The sequence below is a fragment of the Thermobia domestica genome, chromosome 9, assembly GCF_964235325.1.
Source record: "Thermobia domestica chromosome 9, izTheDome1.hap1.1, whole genome shotgun sequence".
NCBI lineage: Eukaryota > Metazoa > Arthropoda > Insecta > Zygentoma > Lepismatidae > Thermobia > Thermobia domestica.
Window position 1 is genome coordinate 141,388,125 of NC_137462.1, and position 12,713 is coordinate 141,400,837.

The window sequence follows — 12,713 nt, forward strand, 5'->3', positions numbered from 1 at the left end:
ATATATATATATATACATATGAAGTTGAGAACATGTCCTGTAGTTTTACATGGTTCCATAATACTGATGTATTAAACCGAAAAGCAAGTTACGTGATTAAATTATAGCAATTTGAATTTGCATACCAGAAATGATTGTATACTTCATGAATAATAAGTTAAGGTAGTTCGGCTTTAGTGTGTTACTAAGTGATACTAGAGTCGATGAGAATATATTTTTTTCTATCTACATTGAAAGATTCATACTGTCTATAGCTCTAAATTTGATAGCTCCTTTCATTTGTCATATTGATCAAACTGTCTCCAATTTATAGTGATTAAAAACATGGTAAAAGTTTTATTAGCGTCTTCACATGATTTTTCAACATAGTACATAAAAATAAATAATAGTATGTATAAGCAAACCTAACTTTTGTTTTTCTTATTTTCTTACCGAGACGATGAAAATATCTTTCTTTTTCAGGAATTGGTTCATCTACCTTGTATCTATATTTGTGAATTTTGTTTGAAATATAGGAAAAGTAGAAAATGTCTGGAAAGACATTTGGTAAGTATTTTGCAGAAATTTAATGATTCTGTAATTTTCAGGAGAAAAATTTAAATTCTCCTGACACTTACGAACATGTAATAGATGCTTAATCTAAGGAATTTACCTAATATCCTAAATAACGAAAAGTCGTATTATCAAAATAACCAGAATCTGGTTGTCTGTTAAATTACAGATGGAGAAAATAATTAAGCAAACATAAAATACAAGTGAAAAAAATGTTAAAACTCTTAGCTGATAACCAAAATATAAAATATAAATTTTCTTTATACTAAACTCTCATTTACTTATGTCTCATTTGTTGTATTAAATAATATTTGCATTTGACAAAAATATTCCGGTAATTGTGACGATAAACTGTTTTGTTAATTACAGGTAATTTCCTTAAGTTATGTAATACTGCTTATTCATGTATCATTAGTATCTGGGTAATAATTATATTGATATAGAATTGGTATAAATTACGAAACATACTGATATCTAAATAAAAATTTCGTAGTACTGTTGCATTTTGGATGTTTCATCTCTATAATTCGAAGGATTGAATGTGCATAAAGCCATCTTTCTGGATCCTAGATAGCCTATTGACTAGATTGTTATCCAATTTGATCCCTGTGAGAACACATTTCAATCCTTGTGTTGTATATTGACTCCATATATTGAGTTACATTGGAAATAAGTTTCTTTGCTTTCGGTTGTTTGGTTTGATTCCTTTGAAATTAAATTTTGTGCAGTCGCAGTATTTTCGTTTATTTAAATTTGTAAAATGTAATACTGCATCTTATATTACAATTGGAAGTCTGATTTCAGGGAAAGGCCGAAAACCAAAATGTTGCCTTTAGTTCTTTTTATTCCCTTGAGTATGATTTTATTTAATTAAATTTCTCATTAAAATAATATATTATAAAACAATTAGTACAATTTATTAGATTGTTTGTTTAGTTGTATTCTTACTACACACTACCTGGTGAGTTTTGCAATGGAGAAAACATACCTCCATCATTCAAAAACATCTCCATCTGCAGTGACACATACTTACCAGTGATTGTTAAGTTTGTTAATCTGTTCGGAAAGAAACGTAGCTGCCGTGAGACAACGGGTACCTGAAAAACCTGGAAAAGTTGGGGAATTTACTTTTGGTCAGGGAAAATCTGGAAAACTTGGAAGTCAGGGAATTTAGTTGTTAGTAGAAAAAAAAAATCACATTATTTTTACCTCTGTGCTTTTGATTATGCAAAGCGTCGAGAGTATACTTTTCTTTTACGACTAAACTCCTTAGCATAAAGGACTCAAAATAACGCGACCAACTGAACTTGGTTGTACTGTCTGTGAACTCTGATAATATTCCTATCCTGTGAGTACTCTCAATCTCTTAATTGATTGTATGAGTAAAGAAGGGATAGATTGGATTAATAGTTGAGGGACAACTTATATCAAAAAAGTTTAAAAGACTTTTTTTTCTCTCAGATTTCATGTTTGTTTGATGCTTGCCGTCTTACGTTTTAAAACCAATTAAGAGGAGCGTGAAATCAGGTTTTTAGCAAGTTACTGAAAAGTATTCAAGTTTATATCTACGTTTTGGTATGAGTAATCCGTTTGCAAAACCAGTTCATTGCGTTTTCTAATGTGAATAGTTTCCGCATGCGTTTAAACGAAATTGCTTTTGAAAGGGAAATGTGCACGGGATATTCAAGACTGAGGTGTGAACAGTACAATCTATTAACGCTCATTTTTACATGGGAACTGGGAATAACTAGTCTTAAGAGTTCTCAGTATGATTTGCACATTTCCCTCTCAAAATATGTATTCGTTTAAACGCATGCGAAAATGAAATGAACTAATTTTACAAACGTACTTCTCATATGTAACTTGAGATGCAAACATTATTATAAGCTATTTTATTAATTTTCTTTTTCTTTTAATGCTTTTCTCTTTTTATCAGAGTTTATTTGATTTGATTTGTTGGCTTCATTGTATTAATATTTTACTTGACGTTTGATATTATTTAGTTGTATTTTCAAAATACCTAAGAAAATTGTTTTCAATATTGAGTGGGTGGATTCCATACTGTATCTTGAATGAAGTGCTTGAAGGAAATATCTAATAATCCACATAAAGCGCGTTGTGTTTTGTGCCAGAAGATATTTGAACTAAGTGACATTGAACAACAACTTGTGATGAGTCATTCAAAAAATGCTAGACATAGAAAGACGACAGAAACAAAAGCAAACTGGTATACAACAGTCCGTAGCAATGCCAAAGTCGTCGTCTTCTATCAATGTAAGTGAATCGAGTGATTGTGAGAAGAAAATTTCACAAGGAGTGTCAGGAGTATGTTATCAAAGAGGTTGTAACAAGCGCTGAAATCATATGACCAATGAAGATAGTTATGTGACATTTCTCATTTAATTCATGCACTGGTTTGGATGCGATATTTCAATATGTGTTTCCTGATAGTGAAATAGCTCAGATGTTTCCAATGGTGAGAACAAAGTCATCCTATATTGTTTTGTATGGTTTGGCACCCATTTACATTAAATTCTTAAGGAACTTCCAACTGTAGATGTTTTCTTCGATGAGTCTCTAAATAACGTAATTCAGCAAAGACAAATTAATGTACTTATTCGCTTTTGAAATAACAGGATTAACCAACTATCAGTTAGGTATTTGAATTCTATGTTTCTTGGTCATTCTTCTGCGGAAGACCTTTTTAGCAAATTCAAAGTTGCTCTTAATGGTTTATCGTTATTCATACCAGTCTTGCAGTTTGCATATCGTTCATGGATCACTTCAACCTGAACATGATACTGCTGGCTGGAAAATTAATATAGTTTTGAAAAGCTTGTTTCAAAGATAACCCTGCATGCCGGGCAGATTTCATATCGTGCACAAGCATTAATAAATTCCCGGAGAAAATCTGCAGTTGGCATTGGCTGGAGGATGCCGAAGTTACTCAGTGTGCAATTGACTTACTACCATATATCAAGAAGTACTTGGAACAACTTAAGAAGTCTCTTCCAAAGTATTTGGAAGACAAAATTGTTCAGAAAGCAATTGATGATCCACTAACCCTGCTTAGATTGGCTTTTTTGTTATCTTATCTCTGCTGATGTTGAAATTTTCTGGTTAAATTTCAATCGTCAAAGTTATTAGCACCTTTTTTATCTACAGAGTGTGAGCTCCTTCGTGGCTAAGCGGTTGGCGTGCGCGCCTTTGGCGTAGGAGACACGGGTTCGATTCCCGGCGGGAGCTCGTGTGGTTCGGGTTCCGCGTTGATCAGTGGGTCCTCGCTGCTGAACGGGACGTTAAACTCAAAGTCAACTCAACTATCTACAGAGTGTGAATATTTGATTCGTCGGCTTACGAAGAAATTCATTAGAAGTAAAGACTTCATAGAAGCGGACACGACCTTGAAACTTAAAAGTACAAGTACTTGAGGAAATAGTTGCATTTTCTTTACCATTGACATAGGATTTGTTGCAAAGATCGTAGCAAAGGAACTGAAAGATGAAAGCTTGAATTCCTGCTGCAAAGTAGAAAATTTTTGGTACGAATGTGCAGGAATATCCTTGGAAAAATGTGCTACTAAATATAGTTGTATGCGCAGTCTCTTCTATCTCATTCTGAGAGAGAAATAAGTGCAAATGGGAATTCGTGTGAAAGTCGTATTAACTGTGTTTTGCAAGCATTATATGAGAAAAATCACCGTCACGAACTGCAGAAGAAGCAAAACATCAATACGGTAAAATGTGTTCTAAATTATAGAATGGCAGAATAAATTTGACAGTTTCAATCCTGAAACAGATCGACCGGATACTTTTTATCTGAATTTACTTGAAAATAATGATGAATTCGAAGAATTGTGGAAAGTAATGAAAATTTTACTTGTTCTTTCTCACGGAAATGCAAATATTGAAAGTGATTTTTCTATTAATAACCCTTTCGGCCCTGACGGTAACATATGTGTACACACACATTAATATAATTACTCTAAAGGATTCAAAATGCCTGGGCTTTCATGTCAGTATTCTTTGAACTTGTCTAAATCACTTTCCGCTATTTCTCTGGTGCCAGTCATTTTGAATTCTCCAGAGTAATTATATTAATCTTAAAATATGTACACATATGTTACCGTCAGGGCTGAAAGGGATAAGGACATGATGTTAAAAAAATAATGTGAAGACTCAAAAGTAACATTGAAATTATGTTTGTGTAAAATGTTCTAGGGACCTAGTGCGGTGGAAATAAATGGAAAAATGCTTCATGGAAGCGGTATGAGGAAGCCATGAAGAAAAACATGGCCAAAGAAAATGTAGTCGAATCGAAAAAACTTGAGCGTAAACATATCGCTAATGAAACTGCTATATTAAAGAGGAATAAAGCGAAGTTATCAAAAGAAGTTGATCTGGAAACAGAAGCTATCAACGTGAAAATTGCTACCTTGAGAAAATCTCTTCCGTAACGCAATGAAAACTTGTCACAGCTGTTTGTTAGTTACAGTATGTTTTATGCTTGTTTCTGTTTATTGTCATCAAAATACATAATGTAATTTTGTTATTAAATTTTTTGCTTATAAAGAATATATATAAATGCATAGGATGAATGATGGATGTTGTGGTGGGCTTTCCCCCCCCCCCTAATCTTAGAAACTAAAAAAATAAAGAAATTCAGTCTGCAGATATGCTTTACAGACCAGGAAAATCTGGAGAAGTGAGGGAAAATGAAAATAGACAATCCCTGATAACCCTGACTCGAAAGAAATTTAGCAGGATTCTCGCTTTTGGAAAACTATTTTCCAGAGAGTAACATAGATCCATAACCATATAGTTGTCCATTGTGGTAAGTCAAGAAAATATTGAAGATGTGACAGTACTTCATACTACAATCATACTCAAGTTCTGTTTGATACATATTTGTTGCTGCGTGTAGTGTAACTTCGTTTTGTAAGATTAGAGACCTCTTCCTATTGACCTACGCTATCTCGTTTTTACATAATATATATTGTGTACATTACCGTAGCATGTGCTGTGACACGTACAGTTTTACTTAGTCTGGAGTAACGGCTGCTATTGAGATGGACCTACTATCGATAATTATTCTAGTTTCATCATTCTAGTATACTCGACTCAGAGAGGATTGAGACTCGGGTTCGGTTCCCGGCGAGAACTTACGTGGTTCGGATTCCACGTTAATCAGTAGGTCCCATCTCATATAGCATCGCTGCTCAAAGGGACGTTAAACTTAAAATCAACTCAACTCAGAGAAGATTGAATGTTGGCCATTTATTTCGATTAACCTGATATATTGTACAATCTACAAAATGAAAAATGAAAATGCTGTGGAGAAAGCCACAAGAAATTCCATCTGTCTCATGATTTCACTTTTTTACGAATTTTTCCTTTAATTCACAATAACTGCTTAATTTCTCGATAAGTTTTTACCTTACGTGCAGTAGACCCAGGTTAATTGCCGGTGGAAGTGTATGTAGCTCGGATCTCACGTAAATTGTAAGTACATGTTTTCGTATCTACACTCAAATTCCGAGCAAATAAACACTTCTCTTAGCCTGTTTTCTCAAAGTTACTTTATACTTAAGAGATGGTAACATATGATCTCTTGAAAGTCGGAACTTGAGGATCTATGACTTCAAATATCTGTATCAAATTATTCATAGCACACTTCAGTTAGAAATACTGTTTTTAGAATTGTATTCACGTGAAATATGAAACTTTACGTATAGGTTCGTGAACGGTATAGTGGCAGTATTTATTTTCGTGCACGTTTCGTAAATGTGATAATATTTAATACCTTTTTTTTTTTTTTTTTTTTTTTCTAAATTTACTTTAATCTAGAGATACCGCTGCCATATCCTGTTTTAGAATAAGACATACATAGTATCTTTTGAGACAGATCTCAGTTACTATGAAGCAGAGCATGTGAACTTTGATCCCAGGATATGAGCTTGTAGTTAACAGTATTCGAGAGTCCGATCATTCACCCATTCGTCCGTCTTCAATCACATCTGTTTATTGTTCGTCTCTTTAGCTTAAGTGGAAACAGGAAGCTCTTTATACAGACTTACACTCTTTCAGTATTTTATTGCAATTGTTTCATAGTCTTTTCCGAAACAATACAAACAAGTATGCCGCACAATGAACATATTGTGGCCAGATTTCATTTTTCTTTAAATGCAGTATAGTTTTTTTTCTTTCCTTTCGTTGCTGTTATTTTAATTTTCGATTATAACATGGCTGTAGATATGTAACTTGGATTTTGCTAATTATTAAATTAATAAATTGTAATATTATGAATATAATATTACATAAATCTGTTGTTTTTACTGAGTTATAAATGTGAACAAATTTACACTAATATACAATGAGCAAAAATAAATGCATTACTGGATCGAGATTCGAACCTGCCGTTCCGGTTTACCGAGCCGATACGTTAACCACTACGCTACCGAGCCCGCTCTTTCAGCAGCCATTCATTCTTCAACTCTTGATTTAGGTGCTTAATCACTCATATTTCATGGAGACCCGGTTTCAAAATACGGTCCAGTTGTACAATTTTCTCTGTGTATATAATTGAATTCACACCTACAGATATTCATCATCATCATAGATATTCTGTCATTATTAGCAGATCATTTACTGCAACTGAGAATCTTCCATGCTCCCCACGGTTTCCATCTAACTTCTTCGTCTTCACGTACGATTTTCCTGTTTTGTTACCGTCCATCAGCTGTAGCCTGCTACGCCTCCTTTCTCCCTTTCCTGCCACCATAACCTGTAACACGTTCTTCATTATACGGTTCCTTCTCAACCAGTTCCTCTTCCTCTTTTCATTTCACCTAATCATTCTAAAATAGTTCTTTTCTCCTCATCATTTCTAACACTCTCTGATTCCTTTTCCACTTGACGCAAATAATTTTTTCCACTTTTCTGCACACACACATTTAGAAAGCTTCCACTTTTTTTCATCGCTTTTGCGTAATGTCCATGTTTCTGCCTCATACTGTAGCAATACTCCACGCGAAACATTTTATAAGTCGTCTTCTCAAGTCTTTATTCAAGGACCCACAAAATAGACTTCCCTTATTCTTAAATGTTTCTTTCACCATTCCTACCTTGGTTTTATTTCACGTTCGCACTTCATGTTAATACTAATAATACTACTCAGGCATCGAAAACTAGTTTTTTGTTCTATTTTCTCTCCTCCTACCTCTATATTTGAAACTGACCACTTCGTTCTAATCACCATTGATTTTTATCTTTCTAACATCTTGATTTTTTTTTTTTTCAGATTTATAAATTCTACATTTAGGTTCTCTTATTCTAGTATTGTAAATTTAGTAATTAGGGAAACCTGTTGTATTTACTGAGTTATAAATGTGAACAAATTCACACTAACATACCATGAGTAAAAAATTGCACTACAGGATTGGGATTCGAACCTGGATTTCCGGTTTATCGGGCCGATGCATTAATCACTATGCTACCATCTGCAATTGTCATATCCTCTCCAGATCGTATACACCCGATTATTTTGCTTCCTACAGAATTATCATTGTCATTATGTAGGCTCTTTTCACTATGTGTGCTAGCTAGATATTAAATAATGTCGGCATCCCTCTTGAGACAACATCCCTCTTGAATCTCCCTTCCAGTTCCACTTATTTGTTTTCTTATTCTGACAGTTGTTGGTTCACATATAAGGAATTGATGTGATATAAAATTGGTTATCTCCTTAATTTTCAAGTTAACATTAGCATAGAATATTGTAACACAAATTACAGTGATATGCATCCAATCGGATCTGAAATTTACCCAAGTCTTCGCATGCCAGTGCTCTAACCGCTACGCTACTCGGCCTGCTCCTCAATTTGATATACACCTACCCACTATTGAGATAGGTTCTTGGCAATCCTGTCTTACAATTATATTTCACCCCCTTTGTGCATTTCATAATCAAGATCAAATAAATTTTGATTAAAGTATGAGAGAAATTTTAATTTAATAGAATCTCACACTGTTATTATTTGTAGACTTTATGTTGATTTGGTTATAAATACTATATATCACTTTTCAAAACTAAACGCTGCAATCCAAAGGCAAAAAGAGACCGTATTTGCAGATTTGGCGGAAATTGAGTTATTGGCAACACGCAAATCAACTGACAAAAGTAGAAACTTGTATCTGTAACATTGGCGACGTTATCATAGGTATCATAAGTCTTACCGTATCCGTAAGTATGCAGCTCGTAACTAAACAACACACACAATAAAAAGGCATGATTTTCTCAAAACCGGTTTTTCAGCAGGTCGGTGTTTTCCCTTTGCTCCCTGATGCTGTACCAGATATGTTAGGTTTAACCAGGTGATAAAAATTTAGAAATAAAACTTATTTTACACCAAAAGGAAATGAGAATTGTCCTTTTTAAAAGGATTTTAACATTTGTAAATTTACATTGGAACTGGGATTTTTAAAATAATGTGTATTTCATATTGTAAATAAAAGTTTTTATTATATTAACTAATATACTCTAATTATTATGTTGTTTGGCATGTCGTTTTTATTTATGTATTTATTTATTTATTTTTGTTCTAGGCAAAGTGTAATCTCAGGCATCCTCCAGGAAATGAAATTTATAGGAAAGGATCAATATCGTTTTTCGAAATAGATGGGCGGAAGAACAAAGTGTATGCGCAGAATTTGTGTTTATTAGCAAAACTTTTCTTGGATCATAAAACTTTATACTATGATACAGATCCGTTTCTCTTTTATGTGATGACAGACTTTGATAATCGTGGTTTTCACATAGTTGGTTATTTTTCCAAAGAAAAGGAGTCCACTGAAGATTATAATGTGGCTTGCATCCTTACGTTGCCTCCTTATCAACGAAAAGGATATGGGAAACTACTAATAGAATTTAGTAAGTATTATCGTAGTCCAAATGATTTGTTAGGAAAAAGAGCATTATGTTGCTTCAGATACGGTAACAGTGAAGAAAATATGCAAGGTAAAGTATGATAAAGTGTATATAGTATTAATTAATAGAAAATCAGTTTCCTTTTAAATATTAAGCCTGATCCTAGGAACTCAAGCGTACATCTCAAATTTTCACAATGAGCAAATGATCCCAATTTTGTAAGCATTTTGTGTTTTATCCTAAGGGAAGAATTTATTAGAACTAAAAAAGAGTAAAAGCTGGTGAAAGAGGACAGGTACACAAGAATATGCAGCTTCCCCTCTCTCCTGAGAACGAAACATGGGGAGTTTCGAATATTCGGATGCATTTGAACACTGTGGAAAATAGAATAGTGGTTTCAAAGATCAGTAACACTCTATCACAAAACCCAAATAAAGGAAAGACAATCTTTCGCTAACGCGTCATCAGACCAAGTGGGAGACAGGTAGAAGGAGAAGAAATAGAGAACATCCGACATATAGTTTTAAATGATAAAACTTCTTCAATTTTGAAAGGTGAAATATATATATATATATATATATATATATCCCAACAACTTGTGTCCGTGGCCTGTGGCGTACTCCTCTAATCTAGCGGAGATGGTGTGTGTACCAGATTCAAACCCCTGTTGTACTTCGGAGACTACGCTAATACTAAGCCCGGCTTCGTAACCTCGGTGCTGCATTAGACGCGAAAGTCAAAACCTTAGTTTATCTTTCATATGTGCACCCTAATGGAACGACAGGATCCAGTTTGTATGCTACTTTCAACTACGTAGTCAGCATTGAACGTTGACGTCGATAATTTCATAAATTACGCATCGCGGATCGTGCGAACCGGTTGTTCACAAACCCGACAGGAAGAATTCTAAAAGAGCATGATGGTTGAGCGTGGAGCCCAATCAAAAGTGAGTGATGCTTGTCCTATCTGTGTTCCGGGAAACTATCATTCAAAATTCTATCCTGCTTACAAATTTGAGAGGGGAAGGGGTCTTTTTTTGGAAAACGGTTTTTGGAAGAAGTTGAGGCACTGCCTGAGGTCACAGCATATCAGCAGAGTGACTTCCGTCAGTTACTGTCGCGTCAATGAAAAAGGATGAATGGATTACCTTTCTTTTTCATTAATGTGCATCACACACACACATGTTTTGGCAGTTCACCTTCGGAAATGCTACATTTTTCTTTCTTGTCTTTCTTGCTTGAAATATTTTCTTCAGAGAAGCACGCTCTGTTCAGGTTTTTTTTTTTTTTTTTTTTTTTAATATTATTATTATTCTAGCCAATTTTATTATTATCTATTAAATATCTGCCGTGTATGTTTGTCATCGGGATAGATTTCTTGAAGCAACTGTCTTTTAGATCTGTAGATTAATACTAGATTACGAAATGCAGAACTCCAAATTGGCACGTCGCGTTGATTTCCTGTCACTTCTGTGCAATTTCATGTGATCCTTTGAATGTTTTTCTCGGACTTGCCGCTTCGAATACTTGATCTACACCAATACACAATACTTCCCGTTTTTCGTAACTGCTTTTCCTTCCGAAGGATATTGATAGCTGGAAACATCATAGTAACGTAAGTAACGTAAATTTCGTAGACTTTACTTTTGCCAAAGTATGAACACAGAATACTTTCTGCTACGGCGTTCACATTTCCATCTCCACTTATTCTACACACGCGCGTCAAGTCCTCGCTGCTTGTCAGTGATTAGCGTACGCGCCTTTGAGGTACGAAGTCATGCGGACTCAGTGGAAAGGCGGAGGTTCGAATTCAACTTTAACTATAGGTCCTAATCTCTTATAGCATTGGTGCTGAAAAGGGCACTAAACTTCATCAAATAATAAACAACAAGCATGCGCGCCATACTGTTGCTGTGTTCTTGAATGGCCACAGATATCTTCGTCGTATATGCTGTCGTATAAACTAGAATCGAATGCAGTATGGCACGCTGAAATGAATTTCTTAGTCTGTTTTAGTAGAGAGTTACGAATGTGGATGAAATGTATTCTTAAGACACTTAAACGATTGCAAGAGACCGCTTCTCACTGTCTATTAATCGTTTTTGTTCTATAATGATCAACGTTAGAACCGGGAATGGTAGGTTTCCACCATTTCTGGTGGATGGATCACCTCCATCACCGAACTCAATTGTTAACTGTTGACTTTTATATCCTGAACTAAATTGATGATGACCCATCAAGTACTTCTTGAGATATTTTTTTTATTTTGGACGGACAGACACACACGGACAGTAAACCAAACACCTCAAAAGTTAAGCGTGATACTTATGTAACGACAAATAAAATAGCAGTCTTCTTTCAGAAATGCAGTGTGCGTCTATAGCACAGCCAACAAGAGATGGTCTCTGACGTGTCTTATCACATGCGGTGGGACATTGCAGCCCCTACTTTGATACCAGTGTTACCAACCACGATCACTCTGTCTTATACCATTAATTAAATTGCCACTATAGTTGCACCGAAAAAAAACCTTGACACGCGAGTAGTGGCAATGTCACTGCGAGCTGTCAGAGACGTTCTCTTACTGGACACACTGTAGCAGATCATCTGCCTGTTTCAAAAACAGAGAGTTCTGAACAAATCTAGTGATCGACGTTTCCTGTATAAGCACTAAAAATGGATGAGAGTTGTGAAGTATTGCACACCTCATCATGATACTGGAGTTTGGCTGTATGCAGAAATGTACACCAAATTGTGTTCTTTGTTCTAGGTTGCATATGGAAATGCATATCACTTCCAATAAAACAACACCTATAGTTACCACTAACCTTAACTTACGACGCCCGAACGCCCAGGATGCTTCACGGTACGGCGGGATATTTAAATGATTTTTAATAGTCTGCAGGATATGAAACGAAAGCGTATAGCATCACTTCTGTTGTGCACAGAGACATGAAGTAAAAAGTATTTTGTTGTCAAGGGCCTCTATTATAATTTTTGGTGGCATTTATGATACTTTGTACAAATTCAGTGGGGCCAGGGGGAACAAAAGCCCAAAATTGTAGAAAAAAAATCATAAATTTGGGAGAAAGACCCCAAACCCACCCGCTTTCGATTTGGTTTGTAGAAAATTGTCACTGGAAATGTATCTACAACCTTCCCAATGCAAAGTCAGTTTGTTTCAGGTCGAGATGTGAAATAATATTGTTATTATATATTTTTTTCTGACATCTTGCA

The 12,713-nt window shown here is 34.9% G+C and overlaps 1 protein-coding gene across 3 annotated transcripts in view; it reads left to right on the plus strand.

Annotated features, from left to right (window-relative positions):
- Tip60 (Histone acetyltransferase Tip60) overlaps positions 1-12,713 on the plus strand; it is a 94,515-nt gene that overhangs the window by 48,795 nt on the left and 33,007 nt on the right. For all 3 annotated transcript variants that reach the window (XM_081771909.1, XM_081771907.1, XM_081771908.1), the window contains 2 exons: positions 463-546; positions 9,156-9,480. In XM_081771909.1, coding sequence (XP_081628035.1) covers positions 463-546; positions 9,156-9,480 — 409 coding nt within the window. The remainder of the gene's footprint in view (positions 1-462; positions 547-9,155; positions 9,481-12,713) is intronic.